Source organism: Dendropsophus ebraccatus, chromosome 6, assembly GCF_027789765.1.
Source record: "Dendropsophus ebraccatus isolate aDenEbr1 chromosome 6, aDenEbr1.pat, whole genome shotgun sequence".
Lineage (NCBI taxonomy): Eukaryota > Metazoa > Chordata > Amphibia > Anura > Hylidae > Dendropsophus > Dendropsophus ebraccatus.
This window is the reverse complement of record NC_091459.1, coordinates 15,562,917-15,586,369: the sequence shown is the minus strand read 5'-3', so window position 1 is coordinate 15,586,369 and position 23,453 is coordinate 15,562,917. Positions and strand designations below refer to the sequence as shown.

The following is a 23,453-nucleotide window of genomic DNA, read 5'->3' as shown; positions in this document are numbered from 1 at the left end:
AGGAGGCATGCAAGCCCTTCCATAGAGATTCTGTTTGACAATGAGGCAGGCGGAATTCTCGGAACTCTCCGCCGTGGAATTCCCCCACATTTACTCAGTGTGAACATACCTTTAAAGGGGTTATCCTGGGTTTAGAAATTGTTTATATAATGCTGCCCTCCTTGAGAACATATTAAACAGATTTTTGACCCAGCTTCATCATCCTTCAGCCTTTTAATACCCTTCAAAAGAGTCCAATAAATAGATGGAAAGTTTTCAGCAGTTTATTTACGTAATAAATACATTCAACATTAATAATTAAATTGCACGGTCGATGCATCCACCAAAAGCACTATAAATAATACACATCCCTCATAGAGTCGTGGGGTAAAAAAAAACACAAAAAAAAAACAACAGAACAGATACGTGTATATGTTCAAACATTCAACATATATCCCCACACTATGCATGTACATATGTACACATGGCTTATCCCCATATCCATATTGTCACCTTTGTCACGCAACTTTTTATCCAGATCTGCAAAATATTAAAAAGTCTCTGAAACTCTCTGTTGAGCATTGCACATTCTCTACTTGGTATATCTCCAGAGCCGGATTGGCCCACCAGAGGACCGGAGAATCCTCAGGTGGGCCGCCATCTTTACAACCTGCACTAACACTGACTGACGTTGTTTCTCACTGGGTTTTCATTGGTGGGCCCCCAGGATCATTTCCTCTGGTGGGCCCCAGACACCCCAGTCCGACACTGTATATATCCCAAAAGTGTGTGCTGCTTCCAGGCTCATTTCTGCAATCGACCTGTTTAGGTCTTGCAGGAGGTAGATTGTAGTTTTGTTTCTATACAACACATCAGCTAATCTGTAAAAATATGACTCTCAAAAAGTCATAAGTTATATGGTAACGGGCCCTCCACCATCCGGTGTCCTCGCAGTGATAAGGTTATGGCCGTCATGAAGTCCTCTAGTTCTGCTGTTAGCCTAACACCTAATTGTCAGCGAAAGCCTTGGTTATAACATTACATAGTCCCGCAGTCGTCTTGAAACTAAATTGTCGAGAAAGTTTTTGGCACCGGAGAGTCTTGTAGAATCCTACACCATCCGTAGTTGTGATATCAGCCAGATGAGTTCACTGTAGCTCTGTAGATGCCGTGAATGATCCAATATAAGCAGATCTATCTGATGTGCAGTAGTCGGGGTAGGAGATGAGCTTATAAGCTGATATCTCAGGGTCCATTAAGATGTCATGACTTGCCGTAGCCAAAAACTATGACATCACAGTCTGGCGATTGCCTTGAGGCTTACCAAAGGAAGATAAGTCCTTCGTAGGTCATAAAATGGTTATAATCTTGAAGCTCTGTAAAGGTTGTGTAGATATGGCATCACGGATCACTGCAGTTTCTTAAGTTCTTTAGCCACAGTTGAGTATCAAAGTCCAGAAGTTGTGCTCAAATACAACTTTTTGTAGTCATTTTCTCATCCAACAACCGATAGTCTTCTCCTTACGTATCTAGTAGCTCCATTCACTCAAAGGCTGGTCGTCAACTGGATAAGAAAAATAGTAAATTATTAATTTTATTCGATTAGATCATGCAGTGTGTCTAAAGCCCCTATGACACTAAACGATTATCGGCCGTAAGTAGCCGATATCGGCCGTTACGGACGATAATTGTCTGGTGTAGTAGAAGACAGCGATAATCCCACATGAACGATGATTGTTGCTGTCATTTGTCTTTCAACATGTTGAAAGACAAATGACCAGGATAGCAGCGATCTGCTGCCGTCGCACCTTGGAATAGGGGTGGCGTCAGAGGACCGCTGCTATCTGCTATGGGCTGCCCAGATGATCTAGCTGACAGCGCTCGTTTGCTCCTCAATATCGCCCCGTGTAATAGGGGCTTTATTTTTCCATGAAGAAGAATTCACATTTCACATGCATAGCAGGGACAGCACGTATGGTATGGCGGCTTCTGGCCACCAGGGGGAGCTCACCACAGCACACTTGTACAGCACAGCAGGGACAGAGAGTATAGTATGGTGGCTTCCAGCCAGCAGGGGGAGCTCACCACAGCACAGTGGTACAGCACAGCAGGGACAGCATATGGTAAGGCGGAATGCGATGGGATAGCTGCAGACTGTGTGCAGCTCTACATCTGGTGGGAGGGGACAATGGGGATGGTGGCAGGCGACGGGCCTCTTAATGCCTTCAGCAAAACCTCTACTAGGTCTTATTTTTGGGGAAACAGGGTAGACAAAATAAGTCTCTCTATTGTCTCTAAATAATTTATAATAATTTATAGAACTAGAAAGTGCAGTGGTAGAAAGACTAACCTTGGCAGTTCCTGCAGCAAATACTGTCTGGCTTTGCAATACATTCAGGGTCAGTGCATTTCCAGTTTTGCTTTTCACATTGAATCTCCCCCTCCTATGAAGAGAAATATATCATTACATGGACCTTCTAGCTTTCCTTATAATTTCCTTATACTTTTTTTTACCACTGTTGCCCACTTACCACACAAACACAGGTGATACATTTCACTTCGCCATATGGTTGCAGTATAGGATTCCACGTCTCATTGTTTACATACTCCCTTTCCTTAATTCTGCAGGGTTGTGGTTGATCGGATTGCATTCTGTCTGCCAAATCCATGGGATTTTTCTCTTCTGCTATGCAAGAGGACAGCATATTAGTCTCATGTATTTAGAACATACATAGGGGATCTTACAGGAATAATTAAAGGGGTACTCCGGCGAAAATCTTTTTCTTTCAAATTAAACGGTGTCAGAAAGTTCTGTAGATTTGTAATTTACCTTTATTTAAAAATCTAAAGTCTTCCCATACTTATCAGCTGATGTATGTCCTGTAGGAAGTGGTGTATTCTTTCTGGTCTGACACAGTGACACCTCTGTACATGTCAGGAACTGTCCAGAGCAGCAGCAAATCCCCATAGAAAACCTCTCCTGCTCTGGACAGTTCCTGACATGGACAGAGGTGGCAGCAGAGAGCACTGTGTAACACTGAAAAGAATACACCACTTCCTGCAGGACATACAGCAGCTGATAAGTATGAGATTTTTAAATAGAATTAAATTACAAATCGAACTTTCTGAAACCTGTTGATTTGAATGAAAATTTTTTTTTCGCCGGAGTACCCCTTTAAATAAATCTCAAAACAAAGATAAATAAAAAATTAACTCCTGCTGTAAAAGCTGCAATAAGGGCTTAAAATGCCTTTTAAAGTATACAATGCCTTTGCTGCTGGTACCCTTGCTGTAATTTCTTCTTACCTGGGCATTTCTTACAGCAGTCCTTTGCGTTGACTCGGATAGGATTGGCACAAGTCAGACGTGGACAGGTTTTTCGCACGCAGTGCAAGTCTTGTGAGGAACTCTATAAGAAGTAAGTCGATTAGGTCAGGGGGAGCTTTCACACAGACTGGTGGAATACAGAAAATAGCACTTAATAATAGCATCTTACCTTGCAAGAACAAGTGGCACATAATACCACGCCAAAAGGTTCAACTACTGGATGCCAACGTGTGCCAGCTGCTCTCCATAAGCCATTGAAGAAACAACCTGAAAGGAAGTAAATGAGTTAGGAGGTGAATAGGTGCGGCCACAATTATTTATGGTTGAGGGGAATAAAAAAAAAAAACATTATCCAAAAAGCCTTACCTTCATTTTGAGGTTTTCCATGTTTTTTAACTTCTTTGTTTTCTTTTTTCTCTGTAAAAAGACACGTGAAAAAATGTTGATGTACCGTCACGTAATAAACGTAATAACATAATAAACCAGGCACGAAAAAGGGTGCAAGGTTTAGAATAGTTAAAGGGGTATTCCGCTGAAACATAACTTTTGATATGTTGCTGCCCCTGGTGAGACTAACAATTCCTTCCATACTTGTTATTATCTATTCAGTCTCCTTCCCCCAGTTTTCAGCTGCTGATTTCTGCTGAAGACACAAAAATCTCTGTGTTAGCCTTTCTCTCTGTCTCCCCTTCCTTCACCCTCCCTTCTGAGACAGTTGATGTAAACAAGTCCTCGCTGGCTTTATCTGCAACTTTGTAGCTTCTTTGTAATGCTGGGAGGGTTATTCACAGTGAGTTAATCAGCAACTTCACCGCAGATTAACCCTCCCAGCATTACAAAGAAGCTACAATGTTGCAGATAAAGCCAGTCAGGGACTTGTTTACATCAGTTGTCTCAGAAGGGGGGGGGGGGGAGGAGGAGACAAACAGAAATGCTCACGCACTGATTTTTGTGTCTTCAGCAGAAAGCAGCAGCTGAGAACTAGGGGAAGGAGACTGAATAGATAATAACAAGTCTGGAAGGAATTTTTTGTCTCACCATGGGCAGCAACATATCAAGTGTTATGTTTGGGTGGAACATGTCTTTAATAAAAACGTCTCCCTAAAGGCCCATATAAAGGATAGCATCACTTATAAAGCAGGAACTAAACTTAATTGAACTAAAAATCAGTTTAGTCCCTATCAGGTCTGGCATACAAGTCATTTTTTCAATAAATGACTAAGAACCACTTTTTTTTTTTTTTTTTTTTTTTTTTTTACTACAATTGAAGTGTTGTCTTTCTTTATATGTGGACTACAATTGCATGTATGCTTAGTAATCCTTATATTTTACACTATTTTGTTATGCAGTAAATATATAGGGGGAGATTTATCAAACATGGTGTAAAGTGAAACTGGCTCAGTTGCCCCTAGCAACCAATCAGATTCCACCTTTCATTTTCCAAAGAGTCTGTGAGGAATGAATGGTGGAATCTGATTGGTTGCTAGGGGCAACTGAGCCAGTTTCACTTTACACCATGTTGGATAAATCTCCCCAATTCTTTCTATATTACAGGTGCGCGGCTTGTAAAGTATACTCACTATCATGCAGGTACTCAAACGTAAGGTTAACATAACCACCTACCTTCACAGACTGGGCAGCACTGATCAGGCAACTGAATGGGCTGGGTGCAGTTTACAGGCTGGCAAACAATTGGATCACAGATAACTGTGCGTTTCTGTAAAAAAAAGGAGATAAAATAGTATTATTAAAGCTTCACCGGGTCATAGGCAATTAAAAGAGCAGAGCAGTAGCAAATCCCTATAGAAAACCTCTCCTGCTCTGGACAGTTCCTGACATGGACAGAGGTGGCAGCAGAGAGCACTGTGTCAGACTGGAGAAAATACACCACTTCCTGCAGGACATACAGCAGCTGATAAGTAATGGAAGACTGGAGTAAATTACAAATATATATATTTCACAAACCAGTTTCTTTTCTTTTTTTTAAACTGGATAACCCCTTTAATAACTCACACACTACCTAAGAAACTCCCAGACCACAGACACAGAGACCAAATAAATCTATTACACATATTTTCTTTACATTTGGGGCCGGTCCCATATATATTAGGACATGGTAAATATTCTGTAATTGCATTGCAGCGAGTTTAATGTATGCCAGATGCCGGCGAAGACCTAAGAGATTGGGCAGAGGAGTAAAGCTGTAACAGATCACACGGCTCATTACTAGTAACAGTATGCAACCAAAGGAGACGCTAGGTTACCTTACAAAAAAAGACGCAGATTAATCTGTATATTTGGAAAAGGAAGATGAATAGCGCATGGCAGGTCATTGTTATTCACTGCAGCTGCAAGCTACATAAGAACTCCTGACTATAGAGCTTCTCCAGTATTGCAGACATGCAGGGGTTAACTTAGGTGGATAGAATACAGAGTCACATGAACCTCACGGCCAGATGTCTGTCCTGCAATCCCTACTGTGATTCACAACAGGTTAGGCCCATTCATCACGCCTGTTCTGTAATGTGCCTATGCTGCAGACATTTGACAGGTTTATGTCAGAATAGTTTCTTTTTGTTGCACTCAGTAGTGTAGCTGTGAAATGCTATTGCTTATGACTTTTGAATACTCTTAGGGCCCTATTACATGACTTTCTGTAAGCGAACGCCAATCGGCCCACACACTGCCCGATAATGAAGAAGCAAGGACTGCATGGACATCATTAGCGATGTCTGTGCAGTCCTAGTAAAAAAAAAAAAAAAACTTCTACATATCTGTCCACGCTCCCTGATATACCAAGAGCAGCAATTGTGGTCAGCTCACCAAACGGACAGTGTTCACGGGTCCTATATTGAAGCGGCCCGACTCCCGGTGACACGTGGCAATGTAATGAAGGATATTCTTCAGCTCCAAAATTAGTAAAAATCCAAAGTTTTTATTAGAACATGTTAAAAAATATTTTTATTTTTAAAGTTTTTTTTAGAACATGTCAAAAAATATTCTTACAAAAAAAAAAAAAAAAATCGATGTTCACAAGGAAAAATAACCGACGGGTTTCGGACAGAACGTCCATGGATCCATGAGTAAGGACGTTCTGTCCGAAACGCGGCGGTTATTTTTACTTGTGAATATCGCTGTTTTTTGTAAGAATATTTTTTAACATGTTCTAATAAAAACTTAAAAAAATATATATTTTTTAACATGTTCTAATAAAAACTTTGGATTTTTACTAATTTTGGAGCCACAAGTAAGGACGTTCTGTCCGAAACGCGTCTGTTATTTTTTCTTGTGAACATCGATGTTTTTTTAAGAATATTTTTTTAACATGTTCTAATGAAAACTTTGGATTTTTACTAATTTTGGAGCTTGAGAATATCCTTCATTAAATCGCCACGCTCCCTGATGTCCTGCTAGCTTCGTCCAGCTCCTGGCACTGTGTCGTGCTGCTCAGCCAATCACCGGGACAGTGCTGAGGCTCTGTCCCAGCAATTGGCTTAACGGCCTGTGACTTCACACAGTGCCAGGAGAGAGATGAATCTAGCAGGATGTCAGGGAACGGAGGGATGTAGGAGTTTTTTTATTTACAAGGTCTGCATGGACATCGCTAACGATGTCCATGCAGCCCTTGCTGGCTGATTAGGTCTAGACCTGAAGAAACGATCAGCTGGCATCGTTCTATTACATGGAACGATAATGGGACAATCGGCCACTTATCGCTCCATGTAATAGGCCCTTAGTTCTAAACCGGAGCAATATAATAGAGATATATCCCATAAAGAAATATACCACATATATTGTAATATACAAAACTTGTCAAAACCTTTATCCACAACATGGCAGTCTTGCTTATACCATACCAGTTCATGTACATAGTATCATAAGTCAACCCTCACCTGACAGCTGCATACAGAGCACTTTTTGTCATAATCAGGGGACCATCGACTTCCATGAGCTCTCAATTTTCCTTCAAAATGGCAGGACCTCGGATCTTTCCGGAGATCTTCAGGGTGATGGACGTTGACCTTCTCAGTTAACTCCCGCTCGATGTCTTCGGGTGACTGTGTTGCTCCTCCTGTTTCACAGCTGTTTGGAATGTGCACCTGTCATAATAAGAGTAAAGCCGGGGGGGGGGGGGGCATGTATTAAAGTCTAGCGACTTAAAAAAAATATTTTTCAATTTATAAAACATGAAGCCTATGAACTGCGGACAACAAGAATGTGTTACTCACCCGACCCCGAATCTCGCCACGTGGGTTTAGTTTTGTGCTGACTTGAATGAAGGCCGTTCCATCATCCAAGTGTCTAAAGAGCTGTAGATCAAGGTCTTTAACGCTACCCTGAGCCTACAGAGAACAAACATTTGGATACATTCTGTCAATTTTTGATTTAAAAAAAAAAACAAAAAAACATTTAAAGGGGTAGTTCGACAAAAAAAAAAGTTTTTTTTTGTTTTTTTTAATTAACTGGTGCCAGATAGTGCCAGAGATTTGTAATTTTTTTAAATAAAAAAAATCTCCAGTCTTCCAGTACTTATCAGCTGCTGTATGTCCTGCAGGAAGTGATGTATTCTTTCCAGTCTGACACAGTGCTCTCTGCTGCCACCTCTGTCCATGTCAGGAACTGTCCAGACCAGTAGCAAATCCCCATAGAAAACCTCTCCTGCTCTCCAGACTGGAAAGAATCCATCACTTCCGGCAGGACATACAGCAGATGATAAGTATTGGAAGTTTTTTTTTTATAAATAGAAGTAAATTACAAATCTCTGGCACTTTCTGGCACCAGATGATTTAAAAATTTAAACTACCCCTTTGTTCTTACTGCAAGTTTTAACTCAACATATAAGATGCTTACATAAAATGCAACAAAAAAACAGAACTTCAATCCCTTTAATCTTACCTCTGAACCATAGAAGCCTTTCAAAAGTCTCTTATGTCCCTGGGAGCTGTCACTGACCTCACCCAGTTCAGCAAAGCCATGTAGGTGAGCATTTAGTGCTGCATCCTCCGCACGTCCCAGGCCGGTCACTACAATCTGATAGTGCAGGTGACAATGCTCATCCAGAGAGACCCACGCATGGCCTGCTGATCCTGTCTTCTGAGGTGGCGACACAAACTGTCCAGCCAGAGGTATCGGAAGTTCTGCAATAGCAACAACAACAACAAAAAAGACACAATAAATTCCAAGAAGATCTATATTTCACATGTCACATGCACAGTAGGACAGAGCATACTATATGGCGGCTTCCGGTCACCAGGGGGAGCTCACCACAGCACATTCGTACAGCACAGCAGGGACAGAGTTTACAGTATGGCGGCTTCCAGCCACCAGGGGGAGCTCACCACAGCACACTAGTACAGCACAGCAGGGACAGTGTACGGTATTGCACCTTCTGGCCACCAGGGGGAGCTCCCTACAGCACACTAGTACAGCACAGCAGGGACAGTGTACGGTATGGTGGCTTCTGGCCACCAGGGGGAGATCACCACAGCACACTAGCACAGCAGGGACAGTGTACGGTATGGCGGCTTCCGGCCACCAGGGGGTGCTCATCCCAGCACACTAGCACAGCAGGGACAGTGTACGGTATGGCGGCTTCCAACCAACAGGGGAGCTCACCACAGCACATTCGTACAGCACAGCAGGGACAGAGCATACGGTATGGCGGCTTCCGGCCACCAGGGGGAACTCACCACAGTACACTAGTACAGCACAGCAGGGACAGTGTACAGTATGGCAGCAAGTGACGGGATAATGGCAGATTGTGTGCAGCTAAATATCTGGCAGTAGGGGATAACGGGAATGGCAGCAGGTGACAGTCTTCATGTCCTGCATGCAGCTGCTCTGCAATGGACAGTAAAGGTTGGGGACAACCACAGTGGCCTAAAAAGAATCCCAGCTGGTGTTCTGCTCTGCGGGCATGTTTCCAAACAAAAACTTTGCTAGGCCTTATTATCGGGGGAGGCCTTATAGTTAGGAACTCAGCAAAACCTCTACTAGGTTTTATTTTTGGGGAAGTAGGGTATATTAAGAAAATATGAGATAAGAAAACATGAGATTTGTGGACGTAGTAAGGAAGGCTGAAAAAGGAGGGAATATAATGAATGTGTTAGGGAACGGGAAGGGTAGGAGAAGATTAGGGAGGAAAAGATGACAAGAGGGAAAGTAAAGGCACCTTGTATGGTCCTCAAGCAAACTGGCAGACGTGTATCAGTGCACAGAGTAATCTAATCTGAACATGGGGGTAAAGGTGTTCAGATCCAGGATCACAATACAATAAACAATTAAAGGGGTTATCCAGCACTACAAAAATATGGCCCCTTTCCCCCTTTGTTGTTTCCAGGTCAGGTGTGGTTTGCAATTAAGCTTCATTTACTTCAATGGAACTGAGTTTTAAACCTCACCCAATCTGGAGAGAAGAGAGGGTGAAAAGCGGCCATGTTTTTGTAGCACTGGATAACCCCTTTAACCCGTTATGTGACTTGTAAGGGTCTTGTTTGATCATATAAGCTGACTTTAAAACTTACCTTCATGTCTGGCCCACAGTCCACTGTACAACAAAGGGGTAACCTGCCCCCTTAGTTCGCCCTCTGGGAATTCCTCTGTGGCTACATTTAAGAAGAGCTCACTCTGAAGCAGCATGTGCAGATCTCTGGCATTGGCTCCTGTCCAGAATCCCCAAGCCTGGTTTTATAGAAAAAGCAAACGTTATACATGCTGTTAGGCATAAACTCCGGTGTGATTTCTGTATAAATGTAGTCCTAATCTGATGAATCAGAAAAATTTGATTTGTAACTTACTTCTATTTAAAAATCTCACGTCTTCCTATACTTATCGGCTGCTGTATGTCCTGCAGGAAATGGTGTATTCTTTTCAATTTGACACAAGGCTCTCTGCTGCCACCTCTGTCCATGTCAGGAACTGTCCAGAGCTGGAGCAAATTCCCATAGAGAACCTTTTCTGATCTGGACAGTTTGAAAAGAAAACACCACTTCCTGCAGGACATACAGCAGCTGATAAGTACTGGAAGACTTGAGCTTTTTAAATAGAAGTAAATGAGATATGTCTATACCTTTAACCGTACACATCAACTCTGTACATACCTTTCCATTGTAGTAATCCTCTGTCAGATCATATAGAATGTTTCGCTTCACCTTCCTTCGAGGTTTTGTCTCTAAAGTCACTGCTGTCACCACGCTCATTATGCCCGCCACCTGAAGCTGTAAACACACAAGATATAGTATAACCCTATAGACACTCATGGAATTTTAATATAAGTGACCTAAAATTCCTAAAGATGTAAGGGGAGATTTATCAAACATGGTGTAACTGGCTCAGTTGCCCCTAGCAACCAATCAGATTCCACCTTTCATTCCTCACAGACTCTTTTGAAAATGAAAGGTGGAATCTGATTGGTTGCTAGGGGCAACTGGGCCTGTTTCACTTTACACCATGTTTGATAAATCTCCCCCCATAATCTATATAGCATACCTGATACTCCAGTGTTCCATTTTCATGCAGGGTGATAGTTGCTGATCCCACTGATCCTGTCTTTGTAGGGTTCAAAGCGTCCCCTCCTGACAACACACTCTGTAGTGCTATAGTAGAAGATGACAAGTATTAGCAACATTGTAAACAGGAGAATAGCTACAAAAAAATAAAATAAAATAAATCACTACCTAAAGGGATACCCCAGCGAAAGTTTTTTTCTTTCAAATCAACTGGTGCCAGAAAGTTAAAAAATCTCCCAATCTTCCAATACTCAGCTGCAGGAAGTGGTGGATTCTTTCCAGTCTGGAGAGCAGGAAAGGATTTCTACTAAGATTGGTTACTGCTCTGGACAGTTCCTGACATGGACAGAGGTGGCAGCAGAGAGCACTGTGTCAGACTGGAGAAAATACACCACTTCCTGCAGGACATACGGCAGCTGATAAGTATAGGAAGACTTGAGATTTTTTAATAGAAGTAAATTACAAATGTCTGTCATTTTCTGGCACCAGTTTATTTTAAAGATTTTTTTTTTTGCAGCTGTTGCCCTTTAATTTTAAATTGATAGTTTATTGTGATATATATATATATATATATATATATATATATATATATATAGTTATTATTATATAAAGTTACATTATTATTATTATTATTATAATATAAAGTTACTTACTGTCACATGACTTTCTGACAGTGATAGGGCCTGAAATGCATTGTCCGTGTCTTCCTTCTGTCTGTACAGCTATCTCTAAATGTCCCTGGGCAAGCCATTGCATTTCTTGGCTAGAAAGATCAGGTAAAACCTCTGCAAAGTCTGGCTCCTACAATGGGAAATGCAAATGATGAATAATGTAAGAACAGGGACGTAATAATCATACAGGCGAAACCTTGGCTAAACTCCGGATCCACAATGCTGGGTGGTTTATATTATGTAATATTATGTAAGATATATGATATACTGTATATACATATTGGGGGAGATTTATCAAACATGGTGTAAAGTGAAACTGGCTCAGTTGCCCCTAGCAACCAATCAGATTCCACCTTTCATTTACCAAAGAGTCTGTGAGGAATGAAAAGTGGAATCTGATTGGTTGCTAGGGGCAACTGGGCCTACACCTTGTTTGATAAATCTCCCCCATTGTGTACAACATAGAGCCTGTAGGTGACTTACCTGTGCTGTAATATTCCCATAGAGCTCTCGAATAACATGATTGTGATGAATGAATTGCACAGTTATTGGAATCATTTCTGAAATGGAAATTAAAAATTGTGAGTTTTAACAAAGCATAGTGTCTCACCCCCCCTACTCATTGTTTAATTCAGTTATATGAAAAAATATTGTTAAATTCTATCATTTATCCCATCGTTCTGTACATGACTGACAGTAAAATGTCATCTTCTAGCAGCACCAGCCTCTTTCCAAAGCATTTGCTGTAGTGAGTACGTTTGGCTGGCATCTATAACTACCCAAGGGTGCCTTTACACAGACAGATTTATCCGACAGAGTTTTGAAGCCAAAGCCAGGAACAGACTATAAACAGAGCACAGGTCATAAAGGAAACACTGAGATTTCCCCTCTTTTCAGATCCATTTCTGGCTTTGGCTTCAAAAATCTTTTTCGATAACTCTCTCTGTGTAGAGGCACCCTTAGGGTATGTTGACACTGAGGAATAGGCAAGGAATTGAAGAGGAAAGTTTTCTGCTTGAAATTCCTCACCTAAGGCCGTTAATTCCGGCGGAATTTAAAGCGGACCATGGCCACAAACTCCACTTGAAGTTCTGCCTGTCCTGTTCATTGAATAGGACGCCTCCTCCGCCCAAAAGAATTGACATGTCCTTAAAGGGGTACTCTGGCCTGGTTTTTTTTTAAAGCTATGGCCGGGGAGGGGGTCCTTATGGACAGCGGTGGTCACTTACCTACCTCGTTCCAGCGCCGGGTCCCGGATTGCGCCACCTGGTACACCCGCCCTGTGGCCGCTCCCTGGTGTGAGCTCCAGCATGAGACGTCTCAAGGCAGCTCAGCAATTCAGCGGCCATAGCAAAGTCCCGCCTCGGCTGCTGAATGGCTGAGCTGCCTTGAGACGTCACCTCTTATGCGGCAGCTCACACCAGGAAGCGGCTGCGGGGCGGGTGTACCGGGCGGCGTGATCCAGGACCCGGTGCTGGAACGAAGTAGGTAAGTGACCTCCGCCGTCCATAACCACCCCCTCCCCGGCCAAAGCTTAAAAATACCCCCGGGCCGGAGTACCCCTTTAATCAGCTCTGGCCGAATAGGAGCAAAATTTCAGCAGAATTTGAGTAGACTTTGAGCGGAATGCAATTGGTATCCAAGCAGAATTCAAGCCCCATTGACTTCTATAGGATTTCTACAAAACTGACATGACAGCAGAGTGGAAATCCCATTGAACACAATGGGACATTCCTCTGTTTATACTTTGCGCGCAAAATTTCAAGAACGGTTCCGCTTCAAATTCCTCGCCTATTCCTCAGTGTGCACACACCCTTAAAATTTAACATTTTAACCCTTTCTTTACCCTTCCAGTCCTTAAGTGCTGCTTTCACAGTTCTTACCTTGTTCTCCTCCTTGCACCCCGCGGAGCATAAGGATAAAGTGCAGATTGTCATCCACATCGCTAAGTGTCAGCATAGCAAGACCTCTCTGAGTTGTCTCCTCGGGGGAATCCGGTGTTAGAAAGGCACCAAAGGACTCTGTATATAAAGTTATAATAATTTACATACTAACTTCCGCTTTATCTCAGAACAGGTCAGGTCTATGGTTTTGATTCCAGCTTTTTAATTTATATTATATATTCTTTTATATGATCCTGTATGATGGCTAAATACCTGAAAACAGAGCTTTGTGACGAACAATCTTGCCAGAAATTTCCGGTTCAGAAACTGTCGTTGTGACCAAAGAAACAAGTATGTCTCCCAAACGCAGAAGCTGTAAAGAGGAGCGAGGGACCGACCTCCATATACCGCAGATCTGGTTGAAACAATAGGTAGGTAATGAGAATGATGTCACGTAGTGTAAAAACGATAAGAATAAATAAAGAATATATTATGGGCTTACCGTATCACTCTGTGGGTAGCCTGCTCTGTGTACGGGATGCTCAAACAGCACGTTACCATCAGAATCCGAGAAACGAACACGGGAAAGACTATCCATCCTAAACACAAAGAAAAATCTGATGAATGTGTGAGATGGCACAATGGCATTACTGCCACCAAACAATATCCCTCCTTCTGTGCCGATACAACTTTCAGCTAAGGGTCCTATTACACGGGACGATGATCGTGTGAATTATTGTTGTATTGTTCAAATGTAAACGTTAACCGTTCGTGTAAATGCAAGCAACGATCAAACGACCAACGAGAAATCGTTCATTGTTTGTTTGGTGCCGACACCAAAATCATCCTTAACCGTTTGCTGTGATTCCGCATTCGTTCAATGTAATTCCACACCGTTCCTTTATTTGCTGATGAAGCAAATGATCGTAGAAACGACCCTAACTAACGACTATCGTTCTGTGTAATATGGCGATGATTTTTTGGTGATTAACGATTAACAATATCAAACGACCGCTATGACGAACGATCTTAAATCATTCACCCTATTACACAGGGCGAAGATCGTTACTTACAGTCGTTCTTGCACTCGTCCTTTCCCGGCTGATAGACCAAGAAACGGCGAACTACATGTTCATACATTTTGTGAACGATCGACGATAAAAATAGGTTCAGATTCTATGAAACGATCAACGATTTCTCGTTGGCCATTTAATCGTTGCCTGCTATTAGACAAAACGTTTATCGTTTAAATCCAATAAATTTTTCGAACGATAATCGTCCCGTCTAATACGGCCCTAAGGCTATATGCACACACAGTATTTTGTGAATCAATCAAAATTTTTGGTTATCTTCCGAAAACCTGTCCTCATTCTTAATAAGGAATAGGGAAAACCCCCGACAAATCCGCTTTATAAAACAACACGCTGTGGATGAACGTTGCTGCTGCCATATTCCCCTGCGACAATAAAGTGATATAAAACTATACTATAAAGGGCACATAAGATGGTTATACCAGCACATACCCTTTGTAGGTGATGGAGAAGAGTAAATTGGAACGCTGCAAATTAAATTTAGCCTTAGCAAGACCACTGCTAACCGGAGGCCACACAAGACTGGAAGCCGTCAAAAATGCCACAAACTCTGTCAAAGCAAACACAGGCAATTAGTACAATGCAACCCGTAATAGCTTAGTACAACTGAAAAAATAGCATAGTATTGTATGGCGTTCACACCTACAGGATCCGCAGTAGATCTGCAGCAGATTTGATGCTGTGTTCAGTTATTTAAATGAAATCTGCTGAAAATCAGCTGCGGATTCGGTAAGTGTGAACGTACCCTAAGAAGATATTTTAGTGCCGAATACTGATCTACCAAAATTATATTAACTACATATAACATACATACATATTTAAAAAAATAAATAAATAATAGTAATAATAATAATAATAATAATAATAATACTAATAAAACATTAAAATATACAATATATAAAAAACTAGAACGAGAATTGTTTGGTTAAAACAACAGTGAAAGAGTTAATCTATGGGATCTGATCTCTATTCATGAACCATTGTGCACATTTGGCTCTTGTCCCTAGGCCACACTCAGTTTCTTAATAAGCTAAAGCTGTATTAAATATGTCTTCAGCCTAATCCATGAACTTGTATTCCTTTATCCATACTCTTTGCAGTTATTACCTGTGCGGCTGTCTTCCACACCGACATCATCCGAGCTTAGGTAGGAGCGATCGTTATAAAGGTCGTCATCTTTTTCTTGAAAATACTCAAACTCATCGAAAATAAATTCCGATTTTTTCAAGAAAGGGGGGCGAGGATGAGCTGAATAAAAGAAAAAAAAAAAGGAAAATAAAGTTAACACTGAAAAAAGGGGGTTACGTAAACTGGCAATAACAAGACTTGCACAAGAGAGAAGGATGGAGCTAAATGGAATGTAGAAGAAGACTAAAACAGAATAATGGAGCTGAAAGTAAAGAGCACAAAAAAGAGAAGGCAAAAAGTTTAGAAATCTTACATTTTGGGCAAACCCGACAGCACTGTCCTGGGACTTCAATGGGATTAGCACAGAGAGGTCTGGGACAGTGATTCCTAAGGCTGTTACAGGTGATCTTCTTACTATCTTTTCCTTGCTGGCAAAAAAAACAAAAAAAAAACAGTAAGTAACAATCGTAGGCAAAACTTAAATTGGTTTTCCAGGTTCCAATAAAAAGGAAAACAAAAGATATTTGACTAGTTACTAATGTTAATATCTTTTTAAAATGTAGGTCCACCAAGCCCTACCTCACATGGTCGTTTTTCCTGTTTGATATGCTAAAAACTACAAATCAAGCCTAACGCTACATGCCCAGTTTAAGCAGTGAATCCACTGCCCACTTTACGGAGCATGCGTCACAGGTAGAGTGTTGCAATCTTGTGATAAATGATCCACCGCTACAAAAACATGGCCACTTTCCCCCTACTGTTGTCTCCAGTTCAGGTGCGGTTTGCAATTAAGCTCCATTTACTTCAATGGAACTGAGTTTCAAAACCCCACCCAATCTGGAGACAACAGTAGGGGGAAAGTGGCCATGTTTTTGTAGAGCTGGATTGCCCCTTTAAGGAAACCATGTGATAGATTTACATGACATCATCCTTTATGGAAACAAGAATTAGAAGGCACGGCACAAGTTATCTAAAAGTTTTTCTTATAACTACTCTAGGTTTAAAGGTGAGAGAATAAAAGTTTTTGAAAACCCCTTTAAGTATAGCGTGAGACTAAGGGTCCTATTACACAGGATGATTATCGTGCGAAAATCGGTATATCGTTTAAATTTAAACGATAATCGTTTCGTGTGAATGCAGGCAACGGTCGAAGAATCGTTTGTGTGCCGTTGATCGCCTCTTTTGAGCTGAATCATCGTTAATCATCCCCTAATCGTTTATTGCAATTCCACATGTGTTTACTAATTGCTCAGTGTAATTCCACATCGTTTTTTCTTTTGCTGGGATCAAATGGAGTAAACGATTGTAGTAACGATGGTAACTAACGACTATCCTTTTGTGTAATATGGTTTTAGGTAGCCCTAGTTTGTTAATTCTTAAAAATCGCTTCATCTAATAGGACCCTTAAAAGACGAAGCAATTTTTAACGATTAACTATTAATGATAAATGATCGCAAAGGAGATTAAACGGAACAATAGTCGTTAGTTACAATTGTTACTACGATCGGTTACTCCATCTGATCTCATAAAAAAAGGAACGATGTGCAATTACACTGAACGATTAGCGAAGGAAAGCGGAATTACAGCGAACGATTAACAATGATTTTAGGGTCAGATCTAAATCAACAACACACAAACGTTTTTTTCAATCGTTATCTGCAATTACACTGAGCGATTATCGTTTAAATTCAAACGTTATAACAATTTTCCGCGTGATAATCGCCCTATGTAATAGGGCCCAATAGCCACACGAAATAAAATGACATGGAACTGCCCCACAGGAAGTCTTTGCTGAAGGCCTTACCAAATACCATCTTTAAAGGGGTTAACCAGCGCTACAAAAACATGGCCACTTTTTCCCCCTCTCTTGTCTCCAGATGGGTGGGGTTTGGAACTCAGTTCCATTGAAGTAAATGGAGCTTAATTGCAAACCGCACCTGAACTGGAGACAAGAGAGGGGGAAAAGTAGCCATGTTTTTGTAGCGCTGGATAACCCCTTTAAGCAGGAGGTAATAGGTTTACAATGACTGACTATATCTTTCTATTACCGCTCACTAATTGCCACAAAAGCCTTCAATACGCAATACAAAGTCTTCCTCCCAACACATTACTGCATGCTCCACCTGTCCTCCTACCTCATTATGCATCTAGTAATTGGCCATCAATCACAGCATAGCCGGGCAGTTCTCTACTACTATCTAAATAGCCAGATACTACAACAATCTGTAGCTACAGGCATATGTACACACAGGTATATATAAAACTCTGAATACATCCTTACCGCTTCACAACGACACACTATACAGTAGGCTATTCCAAATGGTTTCCCCAGGTCCGGATGCCATGTATCTTCTTGGGAGTACATTTTACCTCCAAGATAGCAACCTAAATGGATAAAATACAATCTTATAATAAATACGGTAATAGCTGAATGTGACGGGATGGTTATTACACACAATACATTGAAGACCACAAAAAGTCCCATAGAATACGTTGCCTCTTTTCCCTTCTGGAATATATTACACTGAGGTTGGCTGTTCTGTGTGCACTGATTCCTGGCAGAGAGATTGGCGGGTGTGTGAGGAGACTATGCCAGGGCCGGGCGCTGCCTCTGAGGGTCCATAACCGAACGAAAAAAACAAAATACTGTTCCAACTGCGACCCACAAATAACCCCTGCATAGCCATGCTGATCCCTGTGTAACAGCATACAGGGCCAGGGAACATGGATGCCCCAAACTATAAGCCCAGGACGGACTGTAGCCCTCTATAAGCCAGAAACGGCCACCATGGCAGGTATTTTCTCTAATATGGGACATGTATTTTCCATCTAACCATCTAAAACCATAGATGACTAAACGTGAACAGGATTGTGAAGCCCATACAAGACAACCTGTGCTTTGTGATAGTCTTGAACCAGTTTTACACAGCGAAATTGTGAGGTATTTAATGGGGGAAAATGTGACACAAAGTGCAGAACCCCCCGACTATCCGACTGGGACATGACTGAATGAAGCTCTGGCAGCTGAAGAGCTCTGTGTAATGGGGCCGAGTTACATAAATATTTCCTCATAGCAACTAATAAGCAATGTCTTTCCTATGGGAGCGATTACTGCGACACAACATTCCCTCAGTCTCCTCAGCCAATCTGCTGCGGTATATGATATTAATAATAGTCATATAGTATATAACCTCTCCTTGCCCCATGCCACACCTCAGGGGCCACATGCGCTACGATACATAACATAAAACCATATCGAACACATTGTGAAGTTAGTAAGAGTTCTACAGACGACAAACTCAGCTCTGCTGCATGTGTAAGCCAGTGCTATTCCAGGTTATGATATATCTGCCAACTAACATCAGCTGCTTATCCGCACACATTGTACATAGAAGACATAGCATGACTGGGGACTTCTACTCACCCATCTGGGACTTGGAGGGCAGAGGGTCCTGCTCAGGTTTGATGGGCAGAAAAACTTTACGTCGTGAAGCGTCGGCAGAAGGTATCCATAGAATGAGCAGCAGCAGGAGATGGGCATAGGATACCTCCATGATACCCGGCGGAAATGCCCTTTAAATGAGTCCAGTGCCCTGTACTCCAGTTATAAATGAGTGGCACACCTCTTCTCCTGGTCACTTGCTTTCCGGCTCTCTCGGTGCCCCTGTCACTCTCCCTGCACCAGGGCACTGTTTAGAGGGCACAGTTCAATCCAATAGCTGAGGTACCTTCTGATAGCTGAGAGGGTCAAGAGCTGGATTTATAGGGGAGGGCACTGCTAGCAAACAAAGCCCCCCAGCCTGCCCGGCCCCCTTTGCAATCTTACAGAAGTATATTGCACTCACTCTGAGAGTTGATGAGACGCTCAGCAGGGTCTCAGCCTGAGGAAAGTGTCTGTTAACAACATTGAATAGCCCAGCGGGGACTCCAGGCTCCCCCCCAAGCTGACACACTCAGACACAGCATCCTGACTCAGCCTGGACCCACCCAGGAGAGAGGGAAGAGGATGAGCACAGAGGGGAGAGAGGGATGCAGACAGACAGAGAGAGAGGAAGTACAGACACTGGGGAGACCACAAGTATGGGGCCACACATGGAATGTGGAGAGAGTCATCCTACTATAGGGCCATATACACATAGCACGCAATAGGACAAGAATACTATGTGAGGATGGAGGCTCGCATACACTTTTCCAGGGAATAGTATTGGTTGTTGATTCTTATTAACAATATGTCATGTATATAGCTCTGTAGATCACTCACTATATCTATATACGTAGTAAAGGGGGAAATTAGCAATAATACAAACAAAAAAAAAAATTGCAATTTTTTGGGTGTAATGCATGCAACCTTTATGAAAACACAGAACAGCCGCATGTTTATTTTTTTTAATTTTTTTTTTAGCAAATGAGGTTTGCTCAAACTTTTTGTGACTTTTTTATGGCATGCAAGTGTTGATAAATTCATGGGTCTCCGAACTGCGGCCCTCCAGCTGTTGCGTTACTACATTTCCCATCATGCCTGGGCAGCCAAATCCAAAGCTTTAGCTGTCCGGGCATGATGGGAATTGTAGTTTTGCAACAGCTGGAGGGCTGCAGTTTGGAGACCCATGCCCTAAGTGTTTTTAGATTATAGCACCACGGGATAGCTCACCCAAACTTTGAAGACTGTCCTCAGGCTTCAGGGGGATTTTTCTCTAGGGCCAACACTTTCAGGATTACATTGGATCAGCAGAGGATCCTCTTGGAGGCCAAGATTAACAGGCCCAGAATATTCGGCGTAGAATACCCGCCTCTAAATCTAACTTCAGACCAGATCATTTGCTGCTTCAGCCTATCACATGAAAAATAATATATGAGGTTTCAAGGCGCATTAGATTATTGTGAATAAATATTAAAAAAAAGTTTTAAACCATAACAAAAAGCTTGGTAGATGACATTTTGGCCAATGTATCTTTTACTTGACCAATGAGAGAATTTTGGTTGTGTTTGAAAGTTTCATCTGATAGTTAGATGCAAGATCTTTCGCCCAAGAACATTCCCAAAACGATAAATTCCCCTGTGCCTAGTGTCATTGAATACCCATGGCCAATTTGAAGAACTGGAATGGATAATATAGACCAAACTGTTTATGACTACATCAGTAAAACGCTCATTCAACAGAGGATTGTTTGTTCAATGGTTGTTTAACCATCAGACTACCTCTGTCTAATGCGTACGGCCACATCTAGTCCCTACTGGTCATAGTTGGTTGTTAAGTCTTCCTCTTGTACCCATGGCCTTTTATTAGCTGTTTAGCCGACAGCTGGTCCATAAATACGCATGAGCATTCAGCTTAGCCAAACATTTATGTGTCCTGAATTGGGAGAAGGGAGGTATACCACTGCCAGAAAGTTCAGGAGAACCTACCGGTATATGGGTGTATGGGGACCACATGTCCAAGTCTTCTCTCCCCCAACATCATCTGTCAAGGTGAGAGTCAGGCAGCCTCCATATACATAGTAACATAGTTAATAAGGTTGAAAGAAGACAACAATCCATCAGGTTCAACCTACAGAAACCCTACTGTATTGATCCAGAGGAAGAAAAAAAACCCCTATGAGGCAGATGACAATTGCCCCATCACAGGGAGAAAATTCCTTCCCGACCCAATGGCAATCAGAATGATCCCTGGATCAACGTAGATCACCAGAAATCTAGTACCCATAACTTGTAATATTATATTTTTTCAAGAAAAGCATCCAGGCCTCCCTTGAACTTATTTAATGAATAAGCCATGACAACAACATAAGGTAGAGAGTTCCACAGTCTCACTGCTCTTACAGTAAAGAATCCACATCTGTGCTGATGGTGAAATCTTATTTCCTATAGACGTAGAGGATGTTCCCTTGTTATGGTTACAGACCTAGGAGTAAAAAGATCACTACAAAGATCTCTGTACTGTCCATTCATATATTTGTACATTGTGATCAGATCGCCCCTAAGACGTCTTTTTTCTAGGATAAATAACCCCAAGTATGATAACCTGTCCTGGTACTGTAACCCACCCATTCCCTTAATGACCTTGGTCGCCCTTCTCTGCACCCGCTCCAGTTCAGCTGTGTTCTTCTTATATACCGGTGCCCGGTGCTGTACACAGTATATACCATGTGTGGTCTGACCAGTGATTTATAAAAAGGCAAAACTATGTTCTCATCTTTAGCATCCATGCCTCTTTTGATGTATCTGATGATTTAATTAGCCTTGGCAGCTGCTGCCTGGCACTGATCACTAAAGTTGAGTTTACTGTCCACCAATACCCCCAGGTCCTTTTCCGAAGCAGTGTTACCCAGTGTTTTATTATTTAGCACATAACTGTACTTTATTTCTATGGCCCAAGTGCATAACCTTACATTTATCCACATTAAACACACATTTATCTGCCCAAGCCTCCAGCTTCTCCAATATACATTACATTATTGGCTCGTCCCACCGAAAACAGATTAATGTGTATGAAAGCCTTTAACCCGACTTAAAATGGTACTCTGTTACAGATTTATTTTACTGCTCTGACTATACTGTACTGGATTTGGGTTTAGGTTTGTACCCAGGCAATACAATGTGACCCCTAAAGTACATGATGCTAACTTAAAGGGAATGTGTCACCTAGATTTTCTTTTACTGACTAGAATCAGATACTAAAAGTTGATAGTTTATTCTAATCTGTTTCTATTTTCTGACTGTTTTTATTATTTTACTTTTTGTAAATGGTGTTGGAGGTGGCCATGTTGCCTGAGCTGTTTTAACAGCATTTAGTGACATGCTTTACAGCAAACCTCATGATCTGTACAGCAATGCTGTACAGATCACTTTACAGCAGCCTCCTCTTATCACCACAGACAGAACAGGAAGTCTCAGCTTAGTCTTAGCCCCAGCGGTGAGAATTAAAACTGCCAAACTCCGGGATATCTTCTGAGTCGACCTCACGACCCGGATGATGGACTGGCCGCTCATCCAGTCAGTGACTGAAGGAGAGAAGAGGAGGCAGCTCAGCACTATCCAATTACAGTAGAGGGCTCCCTGTTGTCCCCTTATAGTAGATGGCACCCTCTGGTGCTGCCCCCTATAATAGCTGGCCCCCTGTGCTGCTGCCCCCTATAGTAGCTGGCCCCTGGGCTCCTGCCCCCTATAATAGATGGACCCCTGTTATGCTGTCTTTGTGTGTTCTCCCTATAGTAGTGCCCCTTTTTGCTTTGCTTTGAAAAAAATGATGAAATAAACTTAGGCCGGGTTTACATTTATCCAGTGATCCGGCCATGTTCCCCCCCCCCCCCCCCCCCGACACAGTGGAAAAGCACTGGAGGGAAAAGCATCTTAGAACTGATCCCATTCATTTCAATGGGACAGTTTAAAGCATCTGTGATTCTGCCGGACAGCCTACCCGTTGATGGAAAAAAAGGATAGAAAACCTGATGACAAGTGATGCCTTTTTGCCATCAGTTGTGGCATCAGATCTGATCGGTTTCTGACAAAAACCACTGAAATGGATGGAACTGATAAATGTAAGCCCAGCCTTATATATGTAAGCCCAGCCTTATATATGAAAGCCCAGCCTAATATATGTAAGCCCAGCCTTATATATGTAAGCCCAGCCTAAATCTTCTATGAACTATGAGCATTGATTGGCCTTACACTTTTCCTATTGCTGCTGGATTTGCAATCAATAGTTCTGTGCTAAGGCTCGGCCCAATCCACCCCCATATCTCCTGCCGTATCTTCTGAACCGGTTTCTGTATTTTTCATCTACTTTCATATATTTTATTGTTTCCTACTAATAATTGCTACAAGCAGAATGTATCCATTATCTTCAGAAACCACATTACATCCAGA

General features: G+C 42.0%; 1 protein-coding gene and 1 long non-coding RNA gene across 4 annotated transcripts in view; one reads left to right on the top strand and one right to left on the bottom strand.

The window, feature by feature from the left end:
* Positions 1-262: 262 nt before the first annotated feature.
* CHRD (chordin) overlaps positions 263-23,453 on the bottom strand; it is a 75,856-nt gene continuing 52,665 nt past the window's right edge. The window contains exons 1-23 of one of the 3 annotated variants that reach the window (XM_069974537.1): positions 19,012-19,182; positions 17,869-17,972; positions 15,901-16,015; positions 15,567-15,707; positions 14,892-15,009; positions 13,871-13,967; positions 13,642-13,783; positions 13,369-13,506; positions 11,969-12,045; positions 11,468-11,615; positions 10,795-10,901; positions 10,407-10,523; positions 9,831-9,987; positions 8,203-8,444; positions 7,536-7,649; positions 7,200-7,406; positions 4,930-5,023; positions 3,673-3,723; positions 3,476-3,573; positions 3,286-3,388; positions 2,511-2,665; positions 2,330-2,423; positions 263-1,543 (exon numbers count right to left, since the gene is read on the bottom strand). In XM_069974537.1, coding sequence (XP_069830638.1) covers positions 1,509-1,543; positions 2,330-2,423; positions 2,511-2,665; positions 3,286-3,388; positions 3,476-3,573; positions 3,673-3,723; positions 4,930-5,023; positions 7,200-7,406; positions 7,536-7,649; positions 8,203-8,444; positions 9,831-9,987; positions 10,407-10,523; positions 10,795-10,901; positions 11,468-11,615; positions 11,969-12,045; positions 13,369-13,506; positions 13,642-13,783; positions 13,871-13,967; positions 14,892-15,009; positions 15,567-15,707; positions 15,901-16,015; positions 17,869-17,972; positions 19,012-19,141 — 2,784 coding nt within the window. In that variant the 5' untranslated portion in view covers positions 19,142-19,182 and the 3' untranslated portion in view covers positions 263-1,508. Of the gene's footprint in view, positions 1,544-2,329; positions 2,424-2,510; positions 2,666-3,285; positions 3,389-3,475; positions 3,574-3,672; positions 3,724-4,929; positions 5,024-7,199; positions 7,407-7,535; positions 7,650-8,202; positions 8,445-9,830; positions 9,988-10,406; positions 10,524-10,794; positions 10,902-11,467; positions 11,616-11,968; positions 12,046-13,368; positions 13,507-13,641; positions 13,784-13,870; positions 13,968-14,891; positions 15,010-15,566; positions 15,708-15,900; positions 16,016-17,868; positions 17,973-19,011; positions 19,183-23,453 lie in introns of those variants that run through there. The other 2 variants (XM_069974538.1, XM_069974539.1) reach the window with 2 other exon arrangements.
* On the top strand, positions 11,917-16,054 carry LOC138795458 (uncharacterized). Its single transcript, XR_011363614.1, has 3 exons — positions 11,917-12,066; positions 13,652-13,799; positions 15,560-16,054. It is a non-coding gene; the product is annotated as an uncharacterized lncRNA (long non-coding RNA).